This window comes from Oreochromis aureus, linkage group 17, assembly GCF_013358895.1.
Source record: "Oreochromis aureus strain Israel breed Guangdong linkage group 17, ZZ_aureus, whole genome shotgun sequence".
NCBI lineage: Eukaryota > Metazoa > Chordata > Actinopteri > Cichliformes > Cichlidae > Oreochromis > Oreochromis aureus.
Genome location: NC_052958.1, coordinates 8,562,306 through 8,589,659, shown reverse-complemented (window position 1 = coordinate 8,589,659; position 27,354 = coordinate 8,562,306). Strand labels below are relative to the sequence as shown.

Sequence of the window (27,354 nt, the reverse complement as noted above, 5' to 3'; positions counted from 1 at the left end):
GAATATTGGTTTGAGTCTGCATTTAGAAGAAGTTAGTTTGGACCTCTGAGCTTGTGAACATACATGCTTTCATTCTGGGCTGCGCAGTGCCTAACACTTCTACACATCACTGCAGACTGTCAGTTTTGAGTTTCATGAGGTTGCTGCTTTGCTGCATGGAGCATGTGATATACTGTGCCATACATGCCACAGACAGGAAAGGAAACTGGGGTTGGGTCGGTGTGGGAGTCTGTTCTATCAAATATTCTTGTAAAAGTCATAAATTATGAAGAAGAGGTGAACCCAAGAGCATTTAACCGCACAGTTGCTGCTCTGTTCCTCAAATGTTGTTTGTATGATAATCACTAGTGAGTTTGTGGTGGCCTTCTCATCCTTTATGGCGCTTTTCACATTTATTGTATGAGATAATGGTGATCTTTTTTTTATTTCCTAAACATACCCATAAACTCATAGCTTGGAGGTATACAGTAGACCTTCTAGCAGAGGGAGGGGGCGTGTGTGCGTTTCTGTATGGAGGAGGGAGGGAGAGGAATAGGGGGTGGGCAACCCAGCCAATAGGCGCAGTGCAGCGCTAATGTCATTGCTGGACGCTCTTAACTTGGTGCCAGAGCTGCGCAGCGCTCAGCCCTGGTGAGAGTTCTTCTCATTATCTCTCTCTGTACTTACGATTATGCACTGAAAACATCATCACTGAGCTGATCCAGGACGCGGAACGTGACGGACTTTGCGTTTGCGGTTTGCGGCCAGCACGAATGCCTCCACAGTCGTGATTATATTTTAATAAAAGGAATATTCAGGCTGCACCGCATCGATTGTTGCGCCTTTTAAGGTGAGTGTTTGACCCGGTAATTCATTTTGTTCTGTAAACTGCTGTTTAGTGCTGTGAAGTCATGGTTTCTGCGTCAACAAGAACCAAGAGAGATTACCTGTCTCTCAGTTTACTTCATGTCCAAACAGGCGAGAACAAAAAGAAAAGACTTCGTTGAAGCACTATGGCATTTTTTTCCCCAAAAGAGAAAAAGGGAGGGGGGGGGGGGGGTGAATCTGTGAACCAGGGTGGGGGATTTTAACTTGGAAAATGTGCATGCGTAAAGACGCGCTTTAGTGGAGGTTTTCATTTTGGTTTCCAGATGTATGGACTCAGCTGCCTCTTGTCACTCAGGTGGGCTCCATCGCTTTCTCTCTCGGTCTGACTGCTCTTTTTCCCTCTCTTTGCAAGTTCCAAAAACTCCTCTGAAGTACATCTGTTGTGACACACCGCAGCCCAAAATCCACACACACGACAGAGTGAAGCCACATCACTCCAACCGCGCTAAACAATTGACAAAGTCAGGCATTTCTTTCATACTCAGCCCCACATCAGACTTTAATCAGCCCTTTCACTGGAGTCAATTTGTTACAAGATGAACATGTTTACTCTCCTTTGGCTTAAGACTTTTAACTCAGAGTGCATAAAATATAGTTAAAACCGCGACTGTGACATGTTAAGGTAATAAAGCCAGTGGTGGCACCTAGTGGTGAGAGAGATTGCAAAGATGCTGCAGTGAGAGCAGTAGACTTGTGGGTCTAATTCTGATTTTTGCGTATGAAAAATCTTGTAAAGTAGAGTAATGACCTATCTACACTGTAGTCTAAATTCAGACTCTTAAATGGGATATTTTGAAGCAACACTCTCTACCAGAAATGCTCTCCGGCCCATAAAGCCTTCTTGTTAACTGCCCCCAAAGTTAGTTGATCCAGGATCAGAGCAGCCGAGGATCAGGTGACTGAGGTGTATTCCCCCTCTGTGGGAGGCCAGTCAGGCAGACTGTGCTCCACTTTGCTGGGGGTATATGCGCTGCTATGCTAAGCCTTTGTTAATGAGTACGTATCTGTGTGTGTGTCCTTGTCTGTGTGTGGTACTGGGTCTAAGTGCTTGTGGATCAGCATGTCCATTACTTTGTATGCTTGTGTGCATCCGCTTTTCTGCTTATGTGTTCATGCAGGTGTGTGTGTGTGTGAGAGAGAGAGAAAGAGAGATAGCTGTTTGGACTCAAGAGTTAAGCTGCTGTTAATTGGTCAGCCATTTGGACCACATGGGAGAGTCGAGTCAGGCAGTAGCTGAAATGATCGGTATGTTTTGGCTTGACTTCAGCGGGCTGCGGGACATGACACTGATTCCTTCATATAGATGCTGAACACTGTGGTTTGTCCTGTGTTTGTGGCAGAATTTGTTTAAAAGAATAGCTTTTGAAATCCTCTTTTTCACTAATCTTCAGAATATGCAGCTGGAGGTAGGGAGCATGACTTGTGTTTAATGGTTGTAAAAAGTACTAACATTTAATTTGATCTTTTACAAGTTTGCTGCAACCATGACTTGCACTTTTGGCTGTCGCCCAGCAAAGATGTAGTATGAAACATGAGAAACCATTAAAACATTAATCCTCATTTTTACAAGTTGTGTTTTTACAACTTAAACTAATGTCAGACCTCAGAAGACAATTACCAGCTGCAGTAATTTTATTGGTGGTATCTTCTGTCCTTAAGAGCAGCAGCAAGACCCTCACTGAAGAAAAAAAGCTCAAGTATCAGTGACAACATGTGGCTAAGTCGCAAAAGGTGGGTTGTAAAGCGGCTTGCAGAAGCAGCAACAGCTGTATGTAGGCAGATTAAAGCAGCTTCATTAGCTTGCCCTACTTCCCTTTTGGATATGTTTCAGCTGAGCTATCAGCTGATGTGGGCTGGCACTGAAATCAGCTGTTATCATCTGATGTTCACTTTATCAGTTCAGGTAGCTCAGGTAGTAAGAGATGATCATTTCATAGTGATGCAGAGGGCTGATGGGTTTTTTTTTTTTTTTTTTTTTTAATTCAATGAGGATAAACAAAGGACATGGGAAAAAAGGAAAAAATTAGCATTTAGGGGTGTTTGTGCCTTTAACAGGGAGGTTTGATGGAATTCTTTTGCCAAAACAAAACAAAAATGGGGCTAAAAGGTTAATTTTGTTTTAACATATCACAATGAGGGGAGTAAGGAAACCTTCTAGCTGAGGAGGATGTGAATCAGATGCAAAGGAGATGACCTTTTAGGCTTTATCTAAAGACAAGAATGACTCGATGGAGTAAAAATCCATGTCTCGCTTTGGCTGGAGAGGCCGATTACATTATGAATGAATCCTCGACTTCTTGTTTGTTCCGCTTTCACGAAAGCCTCGGCGGCTTGTTGTTTGTGGACAGCCTCTAGCTTGACAGATTCATTTTTCAGAGCGGTGTCTCTTGATTAGAAACACAAAACTTCGTCCTACACTTCTTCATTTTCTTCTCACATGCAACCCAGATTCTCATTCTCCACTGGGGTTTGAGTGCCAGAGAGGAAATCCAGCCTGGAGATTGTTTTGATATTGTTGGACACTGTCCTGGAAAACCTTTCTTACTCAGCGACAAGGGTGTTCTGGATTTAGAACCACTGGCTTAAACACCTCAACTGATCACAGCAGTAAAGCTGCATGAAGAGCTCAGGATGTGCTGTTTTTCACACTTTTTTGGGGGGGAACTTAAAAAATTCATTCCAAAAAGTTGCAAGAAAACCCTTTTCATGGTCATTAGGTAACTTTTAGAGAAGGGCATCCCATTTAAAATCCATACTTTTCTAAACATAATAGTGTATACTAGGATGGTTTGCTACTGGGCTAACATCTTCGGGGGGGTTGCACAGACTTTACACACTTCTTGTGTCCCAGTGTTTAACTTGGAGGAAAGATTGGCATAAGATTAAATAAATGGAACCTAATAAGAAACATAAGCACAAATGTGAACGGCGTGTGTGTTTGTATATGTGTGTTCATAAGAGTGCGAGAGACAGAAAAAAAAAACTGAGCGACCTATTAGTAAGGCAACACTGTTCAGTCTGTGCGCCTCTTGCAGCCTAAGACCAACATGCGTACACACAGGCAAGTTTGTTCTGTCATACTGGAATTAATCGAGTGTGGGGTTGTGTAAATCATTCCAAACCTCAGAAAACAGACACACACAGACACACAAACACACACGTGTATACACACACATGCTTGCCAAGCAGCTATCCCCTGTAGTTGTGTGCAGAGGGCCAAACAGTGAAGGTCCAATTACTGAGCTGGAGCAAGAGCACAGGGAACAATGAAGAACAGACCTTTCCTTGAATGTTTCAAAGCTATGCGAGCAACAGAAATAAGACTTTCTGTGCTTTTTCCTGACATTTTGGATACTGAACGGTTAATCCAGAGACTAGCAGATTGTTAAATTAACTATTGGTTGTTTTGTTTTTTGTTTTTTAAGTACATGTGATTGAAATGCCTGTCAGGCATCGGCATCGGTCAGGTCATTCATGTTCATGTGGGGGCTGAGACAGCAATCCTCGATCTACAAACACTAATCGTGATCCTTGTGCTCGTTAAGTGGTTTCAGACCAAACCCTGCAGGCCGCATTGGCTCCACAAGCCTTGTATTATGGTCAGCTTGCGGAGAGGAAAAGTAATTCGGGGCTTAGAGGAATATCAGACGCTGAGTAATGGACTCGGAGAGGGAACTGAGCTCAACTCTGTGTCAAAACATGCAGCGGAGCTGAAATGAAGTTGCCCGCAGCGCTCGCTAAGTGACGCAGAGCTGAGGTGTGTTTAGAGTTCCCGACTCGTGCCTGTGAGTGAGAGTCAATTTGGCACCAAGTTAATTACCTATACACACAGCTCTATTTGATGATTAAAGCCACACACACACCTGCCCAGACACTGCCAGTCGCCAGCCTCGGCAGTTAGCGAGACATTAAAGGTGATGATTATTAGATGATAATAATTGAAAGGCTTTAAAGCCCAAGTGAGAGGTAAACAGTATAGATAGAAGGAGAGTCTCGTATAGGAAGACGAGATTTCGCTGCAAAAACCACGTAATTATTCCCCATTCAAATGACCACCCTGAGGCAGAACACAAATGATAGCTTTCAGTTTTGTTTTTGATTGGGAAAAACATAAAAAGGTCTCTTCCTTAGATTCTGGGCTCTTGTTGGTTGTTGAGGGCGACATCAATCACGTAGCATTGCTGTTATGATGGGAAAACCTCTTCCAATTTTGGTGATCATGTTTCACAGTTTGATGTTTTGTGGCTTCATGTTTTTGCCTCAGTAACAAAAAAAAGAAAAAGAAAAAAAGAGACTGAGATCATCCTATGGATAATATTAAAGTTAGTTTTTTAGAAACTTTCAGAGTTAACACGCTGTGCATCCAAGCCAAACTGGCAACTCCCGCTTTCTGTTTTGGCTGTTGGATACACAAAGCCGTTATTTAGGAACACTTGCCAGAAAAGAGTGTTATTTAAAGGAGGGCGCTATGTCAGAAACATAACAGTTACACGGTTTCAGGTCAGTGTTCAGGAAATCTTCTTATTTGTGAGTCTGGGCTTGCTGTTTCAGAGGGTGCATCAGCAAACGAGGCTCAGCTTCAGCCCCTCTTTCCCCAAATTGCTCTCATGTGTTTGACATTGTGTTCCCGAGGCTAAGACCGAGTTGAATGTCTCAACAGACCTAATCAGGGACAGCCTGCTCCTTTCCCCTGCCTTCACAGAATTTTCGTCTTTCTCTCTTCCCTTGCCTCGCTCTCTTCAGCATTTCACCTCTCTTTCACGTTGCACACGATCTTCTTGTGACTCTTCCAGGCCCATGAACTAATCACTGTCAGCCAGCTTCGCAAAACAGGAGCAGATGTACCAAACGAGATGGTTTAATGCGTTGCGAAAAACACGAGCTGGCAAATTTCTAGTGATTTATATGATGAAACATTTAGTTATCATTACATTGGGTGGTCGCCTGTCTCTGCAGAAGTCTGTGGGGACGTACCCTATCTGTCGCTGCATCTCCACGTTGCCTGACATGATCCCAGAGGACCAGCAGCCCTCTAATACATTCAGAGGGGAAATGGCTCCATCCAATCTGATGCCACCCAGACTCAGGAAATGGCCTGTTGTGATAAATGCGATATAAATGAGGGTGGGGAAAATTACAGCACTATCACCAAATTTGCCAAAAAGCTGTGGATTCTGCTTTTGCTTGAGGACTTGTAGAGTCACAGCTTTCAGTATTAAATGTTCAAAACATCTCTAATCAATATTTTTGACAATCACTTCACTTCTGTTCACAGCAGGCTGTATATGGAGATGGACATAGCCATCATTAGTGGCCTCCTGGTTTGGAGTTTAACATTATAGCCCTTCCGATTTTGGTGTTTTTGGAGACCTGGAGGGGCTCGTCGGTTTGCATCCTCTCTCTGCTGCTCTCGAGTGGGGAGAAAAAGGGGCCAATGTACATTAATTACCATTCAAAGTTGTATAGGAACGCAGCTTCATCTTAAATGACTTTCCCATCTTACATAATAAGCCCCTAGCTGCCTTTGTGTTCTGTGGCAAGCAATCAAGCTGTGGTGTATCCTTCTGCCGGGACAATTTCTCCTCCAAGACACGGAGAATGTACCAGATTTTCATCCAGAGAGGTTAGCTGATGAAAGCTTTGGGGGTTTTCCAAGTGCTCTTCACAAAACAAATCCAAACAGTGATTTGTCTGCATTTCTGTGTTGTGAGATCCATCTGTTCCTTTCTTTTTCCCCTTTTTTTTCCGCCTGTGAAAATGGGGTTAAATTACCACTTGCATTAATGAGGTGGTAAATAAATGTCTCTTGTGTTTACACGAATGACCTCCAAAACCAGACAGTAAACTGAGGGGGAAAAAAAGAGGGGTTCATTATCTCAAATCAACCAACCGTGGAAAACAACATGTGGGGCCCTGTTTGTGTGTGCATACGGCTATGTATCGTTGCACATTTGTGTGTTTTGCATTTGTTTTTAATTATTTGAGACTTTACATGCATCTTTTGGAGTGTTGTAGAGGAAACCCCCAGGACTACCCCCCACCCTTTCCACCCTCGGGGCCTTTCAGACATCTGGTTGTGGATGGACAGCTCATATCCCCAAGTAATACGTGCTGTTAAGCCCCTGGGAGCCGCCGCTGTGCACATCATTACAACCCTCCTCGGGCTTTGCCTGGAAGTTCGCTGAAACCCTATCGTTTGGTTCAGAGGGGTACAAATATGCTCTATATCCTTTTATGCTACTTCCTTCCCAGTTCGTCTCCCATCTGTTGCAGATTAGTCTTCGTTGTGTGTTTAGAGAGCAAAGCCCGTTGCTGAGCGGGACTGATAGTAAACCCAGAAGGTTTTAGTCAGAACTGTCAGGTAGGTCTGAATTAACAGAGAGGCCAACTGAGGATATGCCCGGCTGAGAAGAAAGACGGGGGGGGGGGTTTAAAGAGAGAAGCAGACAGGGAGAGGGTGAGACAGGCTCCAAAGCCCACCAAACGGTGCGTCTGTTTACCCATGAACCTCAGGCCCGCTACTCGAGGGTCAGTGTGGAATGCCAACATGGTCTGCCTGGCCAAATTCAACTGCAGTTGCTGGGTAGTAGAAGGAGAGAGAAACAACCCCACAAAATGACCAGTCATGCCACTTTCCCTGTGATAGCGACTTTATTGAAGCACACAGCTCAAAGCCACTTTCATATAGCACACAGCCTCGATATCTGTCGCCCCCGTGCAACCCAAACTTGCCGTCAGAATGTTTGCGTTGCCGTGCCGGGTCAAGTTGCTGTTGCTCAGCTGTTCTGTTATCAGTCTCCTTTCAAAATCTCTAGTAGAAATCTGCACAAACGGGGCTTTGGAATGCGCAGTGAAACTAAAAGCTCTGCTGTATGGTTTCACATACACACCCTTCTCCCAACTACAAGCAGCTTTGAGAACTGTGCCAGCCCGTGCAGGCCAGACTGCAGGCCGAGTGTGACAAAGTGCCCGGGGCTGCAAACTTGGTCAGACCCGTCTTTCCCAGCTCTTGTGTTTCCACCGCTAAATTGTGGGAAAGCGAGGGTGCTAGCATTATAACGCACAGCCGGTTTATGTGTGTGTGTGTGTGTGTGTGTGTGTGTGTGTGTGTGTGTGTGTGTGTTGGTCTGTTCTGCTTGACTGATGTGCCATCCCTTCAGGGTCCTGTCATTAAGCCTCTGTGTACACAACCCCAATCCCTGGCCCACATCTATCTCTTATACTGACTTCATGGGGGACTTGTGCACACACACGCACACAGACAGCACACACACATGCACACGCCAACAGCTTTCCCATACTAAATGTGATGCAACTCCGTAGGTTGTCTTGCAGGATGTGTCATCAGATGTGACTGTTTTTACATTTACATCTCCCTCCTTGTTATTTTTAATTTTATTTTCATTAGGAAATACTTGCATCTCACTTTGAGTGGCATAGCTCATTAAAAGCCCTGATTTATCTGTTTCCTTTGGCTGAAACATGTGACACACTGTAAATCAGTCAAATGGATACTTGCAGCAAGAGAGAGGGACTTTTTGTAACAGCAATAACAATGCTGACTTAAGTCAACGTAGAGGAGATCAGCAAAAATAATAAAAGGGCCTACTTCGAGCCAACGCAGCTGGATGGTTGGACTTTCATTTCTGTGTTTCCAAGAGCAAGATAAGTTGGGTCCTTTTTCTGTTGTAGTTTGTCATCCTTAAGTACAGTATCTGGGCTAAAAGCAGTTTCTTTGTGACTTTTTCCCTCAAATAGCAGCTTTTATCTCCCTCTAACAACATTTTGTAGAAGTCTAATCAGAAAGGCCCGGCTTTTTCTAGCCATTCAAGTGAAGCAAATCAGCAGCCCATTTCTCCTGTTAACAAGTACGAGATAACGTGGTTCTTGACATTTTTCATCTTCATCAGCAGTCACTCACTCACCTCTGTTCTGTTCTAGCTATAAATATCTGCATATCTGCCTCTTTTTTTTTTTTTTTTTAAACACTTCCAACCCACACACACTCCTCTCAAAGCCTCGGTTAAAATATCTTCTAGCCTGGCTTTTATTAAAGAAGGAATACATCACTTAACAATATCAAATTAGAGCTGGACGGGAGGCACAAGACTCTTTTCTCTGTCTTCTCTTCAGCACACACACGCACACAGCACTAGGATGACAACATGTTTGGCTTCCAGATGTATTCCCATTTTTCCATTGTGTTTCTCATTGATGTTTTAGTTCGTCATTGCAATGGAGTGTAAAAGTACTCTCTTATTTAAGACAGACTCATCACATTTAAAAGGTTGTTATTATACAGCTAAAGCCCACCTGTGCTGCCTAAATGGGACTAAAATTGGGACATTTTCATTAGATTTGGCAGCTAAAATGTATCTGAAACGTGCTGAGTGCAAATTTAAAAGCTACATGAAAAGCACTGTGTACATTGTATACTGCTTTTCTTAAGCCAGTGTCAAACTTTCAGTGTTGTAGTTTACAGTAGTTTAATCTGTCGGTAACTAGATGTGCTTGAGTCATATATCAAGCAACACTCCTATACTCCAAATCAGAACATCTTGAAGAACTTGAAGAATTTCCAGTTTTGAATTATAGTTGGTAAAAGTAAGACTAAGACAAGAAAAGTGTGGCTTCCAAACCCAATGCCTACCAAAGCTCCAATGACATCTGACAAACCCTTGCATTTTATAGCACTTTTATTACCCCCTCTGTTGCCCCAGAGGTGTGTAGGTAACACCCTGGAGTGGTTAACAAATCTCAGCAGAGGGTTTTATGACTTTAAACTTAAATTACGCTCAACCGGGGAGTGTCAAGGAATATTAACACTGATGTGGCAAAAACCTCCAAGCTTCTCCACACTTCCACAGACCTGATTTGCAGCAGCGAGTCGGGCTGGTGGGCCTTGTTTGCGAAGGCTAAAGATCCCATTTCCTGGTGTGAAAGGCTGCTGTGAGGCGTCTGTCAGCGTGAATAGGGCTGAATGTAGAAATTGTAATGGATGTGAATTGACGCAGGTCTCAGTGTGAGTAAAGGTACATGTGGCTGAAGCTAAACACTTCTGAAAACTGTATTTTTCAAGTCAGATTTAAGTAAGAGAGTTTTGGCCCATGGGTGTTGATGTTGATAACTGAGTTATATTCCCAGTAATATAAGACAAGAAGTTTCTCCATTTAAAAAAACAAAAAAACAAAAAACAAAAAACAAAAGAAAGTTTTGATTTTCATAACTATGTGCGTTTGGCTATATAGACACAAACCTAGCCTCATGGATCCACCAGTTGGCGTACTCCTAGTGCTGGTCCCAAACCTGGGTAAATGGAGGGTTACATCAAGAAGGGCATACAGCGTAAAAATGTGTGCCAAATCAAACATTCAGATCCATCTGCTGTGGCAATCCTTGGTAAATGAGGAAGCAGCCGAAAGTACCTCTTTCCGCCTGTGGCTCTCAGTTTCTAGGTCTGCAGTATCGCTTGTTGTGTCAGGATCTTTAGGTAATCGGTTAGCAGACACTAGCCTTGCTTAAGGCATCAGTTTGACATAGTGCAAAGCACCTATTTAAAAGCAAACTGTCTGAGCTGTTTCCTTATCAGAATAGGGAGTAGTTAACGCAACGGACATAGATTAGCACTGAAAGTTGCCACTGAAAACAATAACCTTTGGGAAGACATACTAGTTCTTGCTTAAAAGCCTATGTTTTCTTTAATCCTGGAGAACTGTTTGCACAATCTGGTGTATTTCATCATGTATTTGCACTTTACGCTACTTTAACACCAGGAATGATCTGCTTGAGCTTTTATGACAACCTGTCCTGCAGCATGTTGAGACATGCCACTGTCCTTGTTGATTTCGGTTTTGAGCAACCAGGGGGCGATTTCCTCCTTGTAGTAGCATTCTAAGGGATCAGGTAAAGTGTTGCCCCTTGGGGTTGAAACAAAGCTGACAGACTGCAGGTGTGAATGACTGTTATAAATGAGAATGGAGAAGATCACTGCTGGAATGGAGCATCGTTTGCTTTGTAACCCTTCCCTCTATAATAAAGGTCAGGAAAAGTCTGAATTGCCAGCCAAGCTGTGTTCCAAAAGATAGAGAAATTTAAAAAAAAAAAAAAAGTGCAACCAGAAAGCGTAAGTAAGTGTGCTGTGTGTGTGTGTGCGCATTTGTGTGCAGCTAATGTGTAGTCTAGACTCTTGGATTTCAAGTTTAGAAAAGGCCAAGAGATCTTGTCTGAACCACAGTCCAAAGCTTATGCCAAGGAAATAAAACTCTGCTCACAAAGTCCTTTGAGACCTGATCAAAAGGTTTCTGTCCAAATTGCTTTGGACTTTACTGAATTTAGACCGATATTTTGAGCCAGTAATGTTACTGGATATCAGCCAAGGGTGTGTAAAAAGGAATCAAGAACCCGTGCTCCAGTCACTTCTCATTTAAAATCAGTAGTTTTTACCTGTTGTTGAACAAGCTGGGATTAAGTTCTGTTTTTAGCTGTTTTTGAAAAAGCAACAGAATGCAGAATAACACTGAGTACTTGCATTTTACAACATTAAAAAGGGTCTGTTTTTAACAAAATCCCAGCTGTGTGTGATTTTCACGCATCTGTGCTCATGCACTAAGACCTGGGGTCAAATGTCGCTGCATAAACTCTCCATTAGCAAGATGCTAGTCATTAGCCTAAGACATGTGAATGAAGCCTAAACATCATCTATTCTGCACATGTCTAATCGCTTTGCAGAGACCTAAAACGTGAAATATTTGCCTCATAATAACTTGCACCCATTAAAAATATATTGTCAAGCAATAAAACTACAGGATAATCTTATTGAGATAAAGTTCGGGTTTTTATGAGGTTTGCTGTTAAGATTAAAACGCCAAGAATAAAGCAACTTTTAATGTCTCTATCATCATGTTTCTTTAAATTTACAACAGATAAGCAAACCGACACCTGTAAGATTAATAAATCTTAATTAAAAAGGATTTCTGAGTCTTTCTGCTCTGTCAGACCCTCGTTTCTCTCTAGGAAGAGGCAGAGGAGACGGCAAGGTCAACTGTCCTCTTATGTTTTCTTAAGAACCATAGGTCTCTGGCCACAAGCCCAGGCCCCGTCTGAAAGGCAGATATTTGCCTATTGTCTGGTATAAAGCTACTCATTCTCGGACCTGTCCTCCATTCAGCCAGGAGCATTCCTCACCCGCTCATTGGCTGGTTTCATTATCTGAATTAAGTTGCTGTCTATCACAAAAATAGGTTCCCTTCTCTACCTGTCTACCTGGAATAAGATTTGCCAACCTTTTGAAATGCATATCCAGATAAATATCTTAGGAAACTTAATGCACATCTCTCTGAGGGTTAAACACAAAGTGGCTTTTGCAGTGCGGTGCCAAGACTCCTGGAAAACTTAAGAGCTTTTCTGAAAGGTTTACCCTCTAACTGGACTGCCAGGCTCCGCTGTCTCTTCTCTCAATTTCAAATATGTGTCGGTATGCCAGGAAAGAAGGCCGTGCTGGCAACGCACATAGACAGTCCCATCTCTAAGCACACAGAGATCCCCATTCTCTATCTCACTCTCCTAAGCTAATTAGCTAACTGAGTCATTTCTCATTTGTAACAGGTAATCCGACATGTGACAAACAGCTCTTTTGCCCTCTCCACAAGCAACTTTTTCGGGGTCGCCAGAGGAGAAGGCATCTTTGTCTGCTGGACAATCGAGTAAACTCATTAGTCATTTTTGACTCTTTAAATGAAGCCATTGCTGCTTTTCAGCCTTTCACAATGACGGATGATGCAGAGCTTGTCCAAATAATCACATCAAACTTCCCTAGGCTCATCTCAGTCAAATCTGTTTGCATACAGATTGTTCTTCTTGGTTGGCTTCATGCGTTATTTTTTCCACCATAGAACAATAAGTGTTACTTTTTGCATTTGATCTCTACTAATGCAAGTGTCACCTTTGGGTGTCATTGTAGATCTCAGCTCTTTACACCTGGTTCTGCCAGATTGTTGGGAGTTTCTTAAAGTGAAGTATCTTTTGACAATAACATCATTGTGGAGTGAGAGATGAGGATGGAGGGGACCCCTTTTCTTGGTAATATTAGTGAGCCCGACAGATCCTCTGCGTGAGAATTTCCTGAGATGGATGAGTTGAGACTTGAGGGGAAGCAAGGTCAACATTTAACCGGTTTATAGCGAGGAGCTCCAAGTCAAATCAGGTTTAAAAACCTTTTAAATCATCTTTTTATTTGATCATTTTGGTTTTTAGGAGCTTCTGTAGCCAGAAGGGGTTAGAGCAAAGGTTTTGCCAGTTTGTTGGTCTTTAATATTCAGGTGTGCCACAGTCCTCCCAGGAGTGGACATCCCAGCAGGTTCACCCCAAGTTCAGACCATGTAGTGGTCAGAGAAACTGATTAAAAACCCCAAGAGTTCCATCTCAGACTCCACAGGCCTCAGTTAACGTTCAAGTCAGTACAATTAGAAGAACGCAGAACAGGTATGGATTGCTTGAAAGGGCTGCCAGGAGAACGACGCTTTATTCTAAAAAGACCATAGCAGCATGGCTTGGTTTTGGAAAGTTGCATCTGAGCAAACAAGGAGACTTCTAAAACGATGTCCTTTGAACAGACAAGGCCAAAGAGATGCTTGACTTTAATGCACAGCACCATGTTTGGAGAAAACCATTCACATCATATCAGCTTAAAAACTGATACCAGTTTTGAGGCAGGGTGGTGGAGGGGTGATGATTTGGGGTTGTTTTGCAGCCACAGGTCCTGGGCACCCTGCAGTCACTAACTGGACCATGAACTCCTCTGTATATCAACGTGTTCTAGAGTTAAGTCTCTGTCAAACAGCTAAAGCTTGGCCCAAGTTGGCTCATGTAGCAAGGCAATGATCTTGAGCTCGGCAGCACAACAGACAACAGAATGGCTGAAAAAAGAAAGGAGCTAGTGTGTTGCAATGGCTATAAATGTGCTAAAATCAATTCAGGGTGCACTCCATTAATATGAATGAATAAAAATCTACAAAATGACTTAAACCGTGCCCATAATTTCATGATATGTTGACTGGACATTTACAACAGATGGCACACTTTTACAGATAACCTTAGTAATGCGATTAAATAAATGATGGATGGATGATGTTAAAATGAATGATGTTGGATACTAGATCTCTAAACAAGATACTTATTCACCTATTATAAACTATATAGTCTTTGAAGTCTTGTTCTACCCTTTTTAATAGTTCTCCAGGATTAGTATTGTACATTAGTTGGATTTACAGTTTGTCATTGCTGCCCCTAGTGGCCAAAATAGGTTATCATAAGTTTAAATTAGCTGTTTAAATGTACCATAATTTATCTCAGATTTCTTTTATCAGTGATGCCTCATTTTCATCAAGTAGCATTTACAATCAAACCTTTAAAGTACTCTTAATTTCCCCCTTTTTTTGAGCGCAAGTTTTTTTTTTTTTTGATGAGATAGTGGAGCAGCTGGACCTAGAACCGATTACCCACCACATGATCTAATCAGCAGATGAGGACAAATTAATGCAACATTATTAGAGCAAATGGCATGAGATGCATCAAAGTGGATGACCCCAGGAACCACAGTGAAAGCGAGCAGCCTATTGCATTATAAATAGAATTTTAATCCCTGACTGGAAAGTGAAGAGGAAGGGAGTTCATCATAAACATATGTCAGTGTTTCAAAATGCTATATATTAAAAAGAAAATAGAAATCACTTTTGAAGTTGAACAGTTACTCTGAAAGTTGAAAGTGGCAGGGCCGACATGAACAGTTGTGTGGCTTGCAGTACAAGATGTTTTGGAAAGACAGGACAGACTGATAGAGACAAAGAGAAAGTGTGAGAGAGGAGAGTGAACATGTCATCTGGCTCTCAGGAATCCTTCAGCTAGTCTAGGAGAGGGGGAAGGGGGGTACAGGGTGGAGGGCTTGGTGTCAGGGGAAAGGGGTGTAGAGATAGGGAAGGGGGTGTTGACTCTGAAGGGTGTGTGTGTGTGTGTGTGTGTGTGTGTGTGTGTGTGTGTGTGTGTGTGTGTGTGTGTGTGTGTGTGTGTGTGTTGTATGAGTGATTGAAGCGTAGTGGCAGGCAGAGGGAATGAGGGAGGGGCTGACAAGGCTTGGCTGCCCCAAGAGCACACTCTCAAAGTGGGATCAGAGACACTACAGATAGAGACGTTGCCCTCTCTGGCCTCGCTCATCGCTCACTGGACCTTAAAAATTTTGGATTCCTAACTGAGTTGCTATCCTGCTCTGGAGTGAGAGCTGTCCTCCTCTTAGGTTCTCATCATAGCTGATGTTGACTTTCAAAGGCTGAGACTTTGGCGTGGGACACTTCCTGACTGATTGGGATCTGGATCTGATTAGAACGTGGATCCACTGGGCTTGATGCGGCAGACATGTAGCCAGAGCTGGAGAGCTACGCGACCAGGGAATTCTGGAAGTGAATGAGGGCTTTATGCAAAGGGTGGAAAGGGAGATGCTTTTCCTGGAGGTAAGAGAAAAGTGGATGAGTAGGCGAAACTTACTGAAACTTGCAAACACATTTGAACCTCTGCTGGTGGAAAATTCTTCCACAGGTCCAGCCATTACGCACACTTAGAAGGAACCTGTGTGTGTATGCTTTGTATTTTAAAAAACATGTCTTATTTTAGCATCTTGTGGCGGTGTGTACAGTTTTTTGAGAGGCTGTGCAGGTGGTCTTACTCCCGACTGTGTTAATCTCCTCTGCACCCCCTGACACCCATTTGGCTTTAAAATAACACTCTTTAGCAGTCAAAGAGCAGTGACCTCAGCCTTTGAACTCCACAATCTAATTGTTTTCCTAAATCAAATCTTACAGCATTCAGAAAAAAACCTTCTTTTTTGTTTATTTATTTTTATTCTAATACTTATAGACCATTATATGAACTGCAGGTAACTAAGCTTTAACTGTTGTTGGGAACTTTTACTTCATTTGAAAATAACATTTGACTCACTTGATGACGGAGTATCCCCATAAAACGGTCAGATAAGTGGGAGAGTCACACATGGTTAAGTTAGCTGGCTACATCTGGCCTCTGTTTACACATCCCCAATGATGTGATTCTTTAAACTTTTTTTTTTTAAGTTTAGCCTGTTTAACCTCCTCCTGTGACGTCTTCGTTGTGACCCTGCTGCTGGATTCAGCTGAATAGGTGGACTTTTTTTTTTTTGTTTTTGTTTTCCACAAAGGCAGTCATTGTGTTATTGCCAAGAGGTGACATGGTGAAATGTGAGTTGCTGTGTATGTTGGCTCAGGAATCCGCAGTCACCTTTTTCTCCTGTTAGTGGGATGAGAAGCAGGAGAGCCGCGGGGCAGACGGAAAGTGTTAGAGCTGCTAAACCATAAGCAAGCCACCCTCAAACCGATCAGCTAATGTCTAACTGACTGTAATACAAGCACCTCAATGTTTCACCCGTTTTCTGGTTTTAGTGTCTTTAAAAGAAGGCATTTCCTGCTTTATTTTACTTATGATAGGAATGTCCAACAGTGCTCATCCTATTATGAAAATAATGGGTACCTGCTGCTTCATACAAAGGTATACACCTTTGTATGAAGCAGGTACCCATTATTAAGAAAAAAAAAAAACCCACACAGACAGTGATATTTAAGGTTTTAAGTTTTAGCCCTCAGGCCTTCAAACCAATTCAGAAACAACTATATTATTGCTAATTTAGTGGCATTCAATAATCTTTATAATAAGAATTACTCATCTACATCTACTTACTGGTATTAACTAGGTTAGACGAGATAAAGCAGAACAAGTAAAGAAAAGCTTCTGAGTGATAACATTATCTATTCTACCATAAAACCTGATAGATTAGTCACCGAGGAACAAAGCGACACTCAAAAAACCCTTTGTCCTGTGATAAGAGCTGTGGTTTAGACCTTAAACACCATTTGTAATCTGTAAATTTCAAGTTTTGAAGCCCTGGGCTTTATTCAACTGTATGCTAATTATGGGTATGTTAATACCTGTCTTCTTAGGGAGGTTGGATTGTGGTGGAGGAAACCCTGCCAGCCTGCTCACCTCACTCCCCAGGCTTTCCACTTTGCATTGTGAGTTCAGTTGCGGCTGATAGTTAACCTTTTGAAGGGGAAACTCATTCTTGTGGTTGCGTTTTTTTTTTCTGTCTTTGCTTGTTTCTTTGACACAGTTCAACAGTTCCTAACAGTCCTTAACCACTACCTCCCACTCTAATCATTTTTGCCCAGTCCACAAGTGACTGGGTATCACACTGCACAAATCTTTGTCTGAGTAAGTTTGCAAGTTCTACAGGCATAGTTAACACTCAATATTTTGGTCAATGGCAGCTATCAAGACTATGTCCCCAATGGTGCTGCTCTTTTGTGAACGATCAATCCAGCGAGGTGGGCCTGTGTAAGATTTCTGACTGCTTTACCCCAAACAAGCCCTATTCTGGTCTGGATTTGCATGTCAAAGAAGGCAGGGCCAGAAGAGAAGCTGTTTTCAACACCTTTGAGACCAAAGCTGTGTTATCAGGCCGATAAAGGTGGGTGTCACACAACAACAAGATGGATTGACCCCCAGTCATGTACGACTGTTATCAGCTTGTACAGAGAAACAACAAAAGCTGCTTAAAAGGCGGCTGACAGCGGAGTCACACCGCAGTCGAGTGGGCGCATGCAGTTCTCCACACCACTAAATCATTTATTGTTATTTTTGAATTATTTTGAACGTCACTATAAACTCCATGCAGTGGTCGCCGCACGTGGGCATCCTTACAGCTGCTTGATAGGCTTCAAGCCTCGCTAGCATAGAGGATAAGACCAACAGATGTCTCGTGGCTAACAGATGGAAATTTCAGCTGCGTCTTGTTATGTCACAGTATTACTAGCTTAGATTAAACCAAGCCTCTTTTTACTGACAGTAAAGTGATCCTGAAATGGTTTATTATGCACAGCACACGTCAACCCAGTAAATCAAGTTCTGTCATCTCTGTATCTGTTATTCGCCTAACTTGACATCTGATCCGCTTCAGTGCTTGATTTGTGAACTTACAGGCTGATCGTATCACAACCACTTCATTTATGAACTGTGTCATAAGAATGACATAGTTTTCCAGTGCTTTCTTTCCATCTCTCTCTGGCATCTACCTTTTGTTGATGTTGCAATGGGCACAAGTCAAGTAAATGTATCATGGTGTATACATCTCCACTTAAAAAGAAATGACAGACTTATTAAAACTGCTTATTCCAAACTGTGTCCTGCACGCTTACCATATTGGGGGGGAAGAGCCTGGTATGATTTTTCCATTATAAATCTTTCATCAAAGTTTGTCTCGAGAATCCTTTGAAGATGGACAATTTTCACTCTTCCAACATGATTCTGTAATGGAATAAACAAAGGAAGCCTGATAAAGTACACTAATGGATGGAAAATAACATATTAGTTATTTTTGAGCATGACTCAAGAGGTTTGAATCGTGGTAGGATTCTGTGATATGCCACGGAGAGCTTGTCCTTTCTTCTCTGTTTGCGCTTTGCTCTTCTCGTATTTTTCTAGCCATTACGTTAAACTCTAAAAACAGCGCTGGGATCAAAGCAATTATCTTGTTGAGAAAGGAGAAGAAACAGAGATTAAAACTAATTGGCGGATTGGAGGCTTTTAAGAAATTCGGAGGACTTTACAGTAAGTGCAAAAAAAATCCCAGATCAGCAGTATCCCAGCCAACTGGTGCCAAGAAGGTAAAAGCCAGAACTTTGTGTGTAATTAGAGAAAGTATATGAAGCAAACAGAGGAGGGCTAAAAAGCATATATGAATGAAAGGCTGGGTCTGTTCTTTATGACTCCTAATCCTTCTTTGTTTGCTTGCAGCACCCGTGTGTGATGAACCTGGAGCGCGGTGAGAGAGGGGAGCGTCCTTTACCCCGAGGCCCCGAGATGGAAACTCGTACTGGGGGGAAGATGGGGAAGATATCCGTGGGCTTCCAGAGGAGCTCCACCTCAGATGATGACTCCGGATGTGCGTTGGAAGAGTATGCGTGGGTGCCACCAGGACTCAGGCCTGAACAGGTAGGACCTTAATTCCCAAATTACTTAATTTGACCATTATGAAAAACACACACTTGCTTTTTGTCTCAGTGCTATGTCTCCCAGTGTTGTCTTTGAATGGGTAGAAACATCCAAATTTTAGCTGACAAAGGATTTTTTTATTTTATTTTTTTGTGAAAACCTGCAAGTTGATAGCATGCTTTTAGTTTAGTTCAAACCAGGTTATGTGCACAGTGCATTCCCTATGCCATAATAGCAGAATAGTAGTGCTGCATGCTCAACTCAACATCTAGCTGTGGATTTTTATTTATTTTTTTTTTTGCATCCAGTAGTGTAGTTACGGTGAATGCATTCATCCCATTTCAGTCAGAAATTACTGCGGTCTCGCATATTTTCCTAAATTTTCTTCACGGCACTGCACACCAACAAACAAAAGTTTGTTCGTGTTTCCATTGCTCCTGTCAGGGGAAATTAACCAAGGCAAACATTAACATTTACAGTCCCTTTGCTGTCTCCCTTTTATGTGGAGAGATTTAACAGTCGGGCGCCTGTGACTGGAGAGGGGTTGACATGTTTGGCTGGGAGTGTCACAAAAAAAAGGAGCGTTGCTGTGTGTGCAGTCATTCTCCACTGATATCCTTCACCTGAATAGAAGAAAGAGGAAAAACTCCTCGTCTTTTGTTTCCTCTTGAAGAAAACAATCTGCCGGTGATTTGACAAAATTCCATTTACATGTCTCCATCTCCAGGTCCAGATGTATTTCGCCTGCCTGCCAGAAGACAAGGTGCCATACGTCAACAGTCCAGGAGAGAAGCACAGAATCAGACAGCTCCTATACCAGCTGCCGCCGCATGACAACGAGGTAGAAATCTTTTTAGAAAAGAGACAGAACATATGTGAACTGAAGAGGAAATAAGGAGCTCAGCCAAGATACGATGAAACTAACATTCATGTGTGGCTATTGCTTGAAAAAGGTTGCCTTTTCTGGGATTTTCTTATAACGTAGTTCAGTCTAAGAAGGTTTTTGAGTGTGTTACAGCTGATTTTTTTGTTTTTGTTGTTTTTTTTTTACACACAATTCTAAAGGTGATCCTGAGAGGTCAAATCCAGTGCAACTTAGGAAAACACCAGCAAATACACAAATGGTGCAAAAGCCCACAAAATACAACAGATGTTGAAAAAAATAAACACAAAAAGTTGAATAAAACATAAAGGGAATAAAAAAAACATGCAACAGAAGTTGACAAAGAAACATGATGGAAGTGTCTTTGGAGAGACGATAAGGTGACGGAACAGTTGCGGAAGTGACAGAAACCAAAACATCGAAAGGATTACTCTGAAACAAGCTTAAAAGAAGCGGAGGATTTATCTAATACTATAGACACATGTATGCTATTAGCCGTTTACTGTTAGCTTCTCACTTCCGCAGCAGTTTAATCTCATTATTGTCTCCCCAAAAACACTTCTGTTTGCAGCATTTTTTTTCCTGTTTTCAGGTGTTTTCATAAGATGCAGTGCGTTTGACACACCTAAACCAAATCCAGCAGCTGAGTAAATCTCACACAATCTTGCTGTTCTTTTTTAGTTAAGCTGAAACAAGGGCTACATTCCCTCAACCCTGGTTTTAAAACAAACCCTCCTGTGACAGTAAAGCACAAGCCAGCCTCTTCTACATGGCTTTATGGTGTGTAAACCAGCACCCCTTTCACATCTGTGTTAATAGAGTTTACATTAGGCGATATGGTCGAGTGTTATCACCAGCATGGGGGAGGGAAGGGGTCCACTGACATAGGTGGTCTCTATGCACACAATAGGTACACACAAACAATGTTTGACTGAGCGGTTTTATGATGTTTGTTGGCAGACCTGGTGGTTGTGGAAGCAAACTGCCTGAGGATTCCTTGCGTAACTGTGGTTAGAAGGGATAAGCGTTTTGTGCGCATGGAAGGCAGTGAACGTGTGCATCTGTGTGTGTGCGCATATGAGCTCACACATCGTTTACTGTTGTTTAGAGAACAACCGAGCTGGTTGTTAGGACAGTCCTGGTCCTTTTTATCTGAACCTTCATCACCCGCTCTAAACACAGAGGAAGGGTTTGTGTATCGCTCATGTCATCCTTTCAACGCAACTTTGAGGAGAATTGACATTAATTAAACCCTTTTCCAGCCATATATGGACTCACTGTGATAATTTTCCCCAAAGTTGCATGAAAAGATGAAAGCCAAAACATCAGCAGTAATTGCTGGAGGTCTCAAGATGCTGTTTCTCATCTTCCTCATCTAAATTGACCTTTTTGTTTCTCTCTTTTTTTTCTTTTATCTACAGGTGCGTTACTGCCACTCTCTAACAGAGGAAGAAAAGAGGGAGCTCCACATGTTTAGCACTCAGAGGAAGAGAGAGGCCCTGGGGAGAGGAACACCCAAAGTCCTACCCCGAGCTCTGCAACACACCCGCTGTGAAAATGTAGGTGCTACACATGAATACTCATAACCACACGTATACCCGCATGCTGTAAGTGCACAAAAAGACCTAGCATCACTTAACACTCACATAGCCACGTGGTAATAATTTACAGGGAAACCAACTGGTGGGTCTTAAGTTATTTATATCATGTGCTACTAACATCCTCTATCCAATCCAAATGCCTGGCAACCCAAAGAACAACCTGATTGGCTAGTGTAGCGGCTTTAATCATCCACATAAACTTCCTTGTTAGGTAGGGCGAGAGAGGAAACAAGGAAATTGGGAGGATCACGTTTAAACCAAGTAGACAAGCTAGTTTTTCATGAGGAAATCAGCCAATTTCCTCCTGCCCCACTATATCCCAGCGTGACAGACAACAAGAATCCAAAGGTTAATAAGTCATTCTTACCATAGTCTTCAAATCCAGATTTTTCCAAAGCAGTCACACTATGTGGTATATAATTCCAAATTTACTGTTTGTTTACAGTATATGGAGCTGTTTGTAAGACTTCATGGCGATGTGGAGATGGCTTTTTTTTGTTTTTTGCCTTTATGTGGACAGGCCAATTTTTTTTTCATGATTATTTGTAAATATTTTTTGGAAAGTTGGACTTTTGGGAAAAAAGCCACCTTGGTTCCATTTTCCGGCTGAAGTCACAAGGAGCAAACAACAAAAATGGCAACAATCCTAAAGCCCAATCTCTTATTTTATACCGCTCATTTAGCGATGCATAACATTTAGTGCCAGTCAAACCATGCTTGATCATGTTTCTGAAAAACTTCCCTTCAGTGCAGCAGACGTAAATATTAGTGTTGTGTGGCTTCCGCCAAATTCAGCCCTGAAAAGCAAGCAAGCCACATCCTCTGTCGGGTATCCAAGAAGAGCAGATGAAATGCGGCCATGTGTATTCCCCCAGACAGGCAGATGAAGTCTGTCACCATCTGAAAACAGTTGCTAACATGGGGATGCAAGGTCGCAGACACTGAACGGACTAACATGATCACCAGCGGACACGCGCATGTGGTTAGGCACATCGGAAATGCATGTGCATTCATTCAGCCTCTGCAAGCTGTTGTCACCCTCTAACTCAGACAGCCACGCTTCTACTGCACATGCGATTCAAAGATATATCATGAAGACATTTGGACACACACTTTGTCAGGCTCTAGTTTCCTGGTGCCTGACTTTCAGGGACAGGCAACACGCCCATATCCAAGGCCCCTTTCTGTTCACCCTTGTATAATAATGGTTAACAGCTGGGCACGCAATCCCATGCTGCCTATGGGTGTCTCATAACTCTGCCTAGTTATATAAAGACTCTACGTTCAGACATGCTCGGGCCATCTCTGCGGAGTCATATGAGTCTTCCACTTAGAACCAAGGCGAGTGCTTTCTGTTTTAAGATTACAGGACAAAAACACTGCCCACTTCCTCAGCAATGTCTAATGAATAATTGAGGGTTTCATTGCAGAGTAAACAGCTGCTGATTGAAATCCAGAGAAAGCCAAATAAGTTTGAGCTTGTCCTCTAATCTTCCGTTGGTAAAGCAGGGCTAGATTCATCTTTTCTTTTTTTAAATGAACACATTTGCCTACTTGCAAAGTGTTGTAACTTGGGAAGATGCTAGTCAGATTTACATGTGCAGTCTTTTTTTAATAGCAAGCTGTGTTGCCGTGAAAAGATTACCTTTCATTGAGGATTATCACTAATGTAGGATTCACTGATGCGTTTTTAAATACACTCCTTTGCCATTTGCAGTATGACAACCTGTTGTTTGGCCTTCTTTGTCTTAGCATCACTGTAAATGGAACGTCAGCAGATATATGATATATTTTGAATATCTCATCTTATTTATCTCTTTTTTGTTTGCCCTGCACGGGTCGAGGGTATCAACTGTATCTTACACGTACTGTAAAATGTCATTCCTCTATGCAGTTGTTTCTTTATTTACCCCCATCTGTTGTGTTAATCAGTGCTGTGGAGACATCAAGGGAGGCGAGATGGCAATTTTTGCATCCAGAGCAGGACCGAACCCCTGCTGGCACCCGGCGTGCTTCGTGTGTGCCACGTGTCAAGAACTCTTGGTGGATCTGATCTATTTCTACCATAATGGCAAGATCCTCTGCGGCAGACACCACTCCGAGCTTCTAAAACCGCGATGTTCTTCCTGTGATGAGGTAAATGGAAGTAATGGTATACTGGGTACTGTTAGTGTTTTAAAAGGATTCCTCATAATTAACATTAGAATATGCTTTTCCCGTTAGATCATCTTTGCAGATGAGTGCACTGAAGCAGAGGGTCGTCATTGGCACATGAAGCACTTTGCCTGTTTTGAGTGTGGGACAATGTTAGGAGGCCAGCGGTACATCATGAAGGATGGAAGACCCTACTGCTGTGGGTGCTTTGAGTCGTTGTATGCAGAGTACTGTGAATCCTGCGGTGAAAACATTGGTAAGTTATATTTTCACTTTATTCCCCTATACTAAAAACAAGGTCCCACTGATGTATTCTTTTGTGTACTTATTTTTTTTTTTAATCATATCATATAGGTGTTGACCATGCCCAGATGACCTATGAAGGTGTACACTGGCATGCCACTGACCAGTGCTTCTGTTGTGCCCAGTGTAAGACATCCTTGCTGGGTTGCCCATTCCTGCCCAAGCAAGGTCACATCTATTGCTCAAAGGCCTGCAGCCAGGGGGAAGACATTCATGCCTCAGACTCATCTGATTCTGCATTCCAGTCTGCTCGTTCACGTGAATCCCGGCGCAGTGTTCGCATGGGGAAGAGCAGCAGGCCAGCTGAACAATGGAGGCAGTCACAGCTTTTCAATCCTCCTGCCACCGTCCCCTCGTTTGAGCACAAACATGAAGATGGTGAGGGTGAAGCAGACGCAGATGGTGACATTGATATTGTAGGGCGTAAGCTTGCTCATTTCGGCCTGGATGAGGAGAGGTTCTGGCGAGAGCGGGAGGAGCCGGATGCAGGGGGAGAGGAGGATCCAGAAGAGTGGGCCCAGCACGAAGACTATATGACTCAGCTTCTACTCAAGTTTGGTGACCGCGGGATGATACACCAACTTCAACAGCCATCCCAAAAATCTCCCAGTCCTTCTGGTGACACAAACAGGCTAATAAGTGTGTCTGATCCCTGGCTAAAGCCCGATACTACATCTATGGGGATTGCTTCTCCCACTCCTGCCAGTCCCACCCAGAGTCATTCTTCTAGCCAATCCCGAGCCAACAGCCTTAGCCCTGGACTGATGAGCAAGAAGAACCTGCCTGAAATGTATTGGGCCCAATCGCAGGACGGGCTGGGAGATTCAGCCTATGGGAGCCACCCAGGTCCTGCCAGTGCCAGAAAGATCCAAGAATTGGAGTTGGACCAAGATCAGGACCAGTCTGGGGCAAGACAGGCCTTCTGGGCAGACAGCAGACAGTGGTATGAAGACTCTTTGGAGTGTATTGCTGATGAGCTGAGGAATGTTGAAAAGAGTGTTGGAGACTCCATGGATTCCCTGGCTCTGTCAAATATCACTGGTAAGGAGATTGCTGTTTATATGAATTTAATTGTTTTGTTTTATTTTAAAAAAAAAAGCTCAAAATTGACCTTCCTTGTTCATCCTCCTCAGGTGCATCAGTGGATGGAGATGGGAGGGACAGACCTTTAGTCTATACCCTTCATCCCATGCAGAACCCCTTGGTGGCAGAGGACTGTGAAAAGATGAGCAACATGGGAACGTTTAATTCCTCTCATCTTCATCACAGTGCCAATTCCCTCAACCTAAAACTGGACAAGGGAAATGAAGAAGACGAGGAAGAAATAGCACTAACATTGAGGGGAGACACACAGGGTGGCATTCACTCATTGTCTCCACATTCGGAAGACCTTCCTGCCACCTTTGTTCATGCTCCAGCTCTGAGGAGAAGCAAGTCCCAATCCCGGCCCCCTCAGATGGTCAAGTTCTCAGAAGACACTGTGGATAATGGATATAATGATGGATATGACGTCAATATCAGAAAGCACCCCATGAGTGAGAAGCCACACAGAAGGGCATACTGCCCAGATGAGATGGGCAGAGAAAGAATCCGCCCCACAAGCCACATAGGGCGCAACAGGCAGCACCACCACCGGTCAGGCAGGCACCACAGGAGCCGCAAGACTCGGTCAGACAATGCCCTTCACATGGTGCCTTTGGAGAAGGCGCAGAGGCCGTATGAGCCCCAACAGCAAGGTCTGGTCAATCCGCCATACAGTGCTATGCTCATGCAACATCCTTCACACAGGTTGCCAGTGGCTTATCCCCAAACTCGATCTGACTATATGCTTGGGAGCTCAATGCATAATGACCCACGGGTTGAGCACTTCATGGGGCTCTACAGAGATGAGGATGACTCGTGCTCTACTTGCTCTTCCTCATCATCGGACTCTGAGGAGGAGGGCTATTTTCTAGGTCAGCCAATCCCTCAGCCCCGATCTACTGTGCGTTACTATGCAGAGGACTACCCAACAAGGGTCACGGCCCTTTCTTCCCAGAGCCATGGCCCACAGACTGGTCGGCAGAAGAGTCAACGGTCCAAAAACTGTATAATTTCTTAAAAACACCATAGAGTGTATTTACTTTAGAGTCTGCACAATGCCAAACAATGTGGTCAAGATTTTCAGTATGTATGGTGGTTTACACAGATCAAATCTGAGATTAGAATGGCAGCACTAACATATAGTGTATGGCCAAATTCAAAATGCATATCGTATTTCAGCCCTATATCTACTGAAACAAGAAGTCTTTAATTTCAACTCTTAGGACCGCAAAAAAGATGTGCAACATAGTTTTTTTTGTGTGTGTGCGCGTGTGTGTGTGTTCAAAGGTGCCCTCAGTACTGGGTCTTACTGATTTTCAGCACTAAGATAATGCATGGACTGATAAAGTTGAAAACCTTTTGCTTCAGATTATGTACAGCTGGCAGTGGAGAAGTTAAACTTTAATTTCAGCTTTTGCTATTCAGTTTTGCTTTTTAAAAAAAAAATGTTTTATGTTCATTTAATTTTTGCAGCAGTATCTTTTCTGTATTAAAGTGGCACAAAGGTTAATAACGTAGAACATATAAACTAACCAAATAATTATTTAAAACATAATACAAAATTAAAATGTACATACTAAGTTAAGATTTTAATACTGGTATTTTTATATCCACGTTTAAAATGGTTGTTTTGCTTGAAGTCTATGATTAAAAAAAATGTTTTAATAGTTAAAAGAACTCTTAATATGTTATGAGAAACAACCAAGACAGTGCCACTTTCTTCAGTTACGTGCCATGCTATTCAATAACAGTGCCACATATATTCCACTATTGGTGTACAATTTCTAAAATGACTGGCAGACCCACCAGTATTTTCCATATTCAGCCCAGCTGTTCACTACCATTGCTCTGAAATAATCAGCAAAAATGCTTTGTGATGTAAAAACGCTTGTAATAAATATTTTTCTTTAAAGCTTCAAAACTGACTGTTCTGTTTTTGAGTTTGGAAAGTGTTATTGCAACCATAGACTACTTAAAAGACCTGCTCATGTGTTTCTGGACACTGCATTTTGACATTGCATTATATCTCTTGGTCATCAATAGCTATACAACGCTGCACAAAAAACCTTGAATCCTTTGGTTGCTAGCAGATTGCCATGATTGCCAGTAGATTACATGGAGGATGCCAACTTGTGTGCCAACACTCGCAAACTATTTGAAACTGAAAAGTATGACACAAACCAGAAGCGGAGAACTTTTGCTTTTAAAGTAAACATTTTTTTTTTCCACTTTCGAAATGTAATGTTTGCAGGGAAAGGCTTAACTTTTACTTTGAAGGCTAATGTTCCCCGTTTCTGGATTGTGTTGCGCTTTCTCCAAATTTTACTACAGCTCAGAGAGCAATTGGCAAACATTTACAGACCAGCTGGCACTTTCTGAACAAACTGTGGGCAACTG

General features: G+C 42.7%; 1 protein-coding gene across 1 annotated transcript; it reads left to right on the top strand.

Annotated features, from left to right (window-relative positions):
• The first annotated feature begins 584 nt into the window (after nt 1-584).
• Nucleotides 585-26,878, top strand: prickle1b (prickle homolog 1b). The gene is made up of 8 exons (XM_031750583.2): nt 585-829; nt 18,736-18,933; nt 19,661-19,774; nt 21,238-21,375; nt 23,350-23,553; nt 23,641-23,827; nt 23,926-24,915; nt 25,008-26,878. Exons 2-8 carry the CDS (start codon nt 18,748-18,750, stop codon nt 25,973-25,975), a joined length of 2,787 nt encoding a protein of 928 aa, XP_031606443.1. The 5' UTR covers nt 585-829; nt 18,736-18,747; the 3' UTR covers nt 25,976-26,878.
• The last annotated feature ends 476 nt before the right edge of the window (nt 26,879-27,354 follow it).

Excerpts from the sequence above, each read along its gene's own strand:
- prickle1b (XM_031750583.2), top strand. The coding sequence starts at position 18,748 with ATGAACCTGGAGCGCGGTGAGAGAGGGGAGCGTCCTTTACCCCGAGGC. Across the intron at positions 19,775-21,237 it reads TGCCGCCGCATGACAACGAG|GTGCGTTACTGCCACTCTCT; the intron begins GTAGAAATCTTT and ends TTTTATCTACAG. Across the intron at positions 21,376-23,349 it reads AACACACCCGCTGTGAAAAT|TGCTGTGGAGACATCAAGGG; the intron begins GTAGGTGCTACA and ends TGTGTTAATCAG.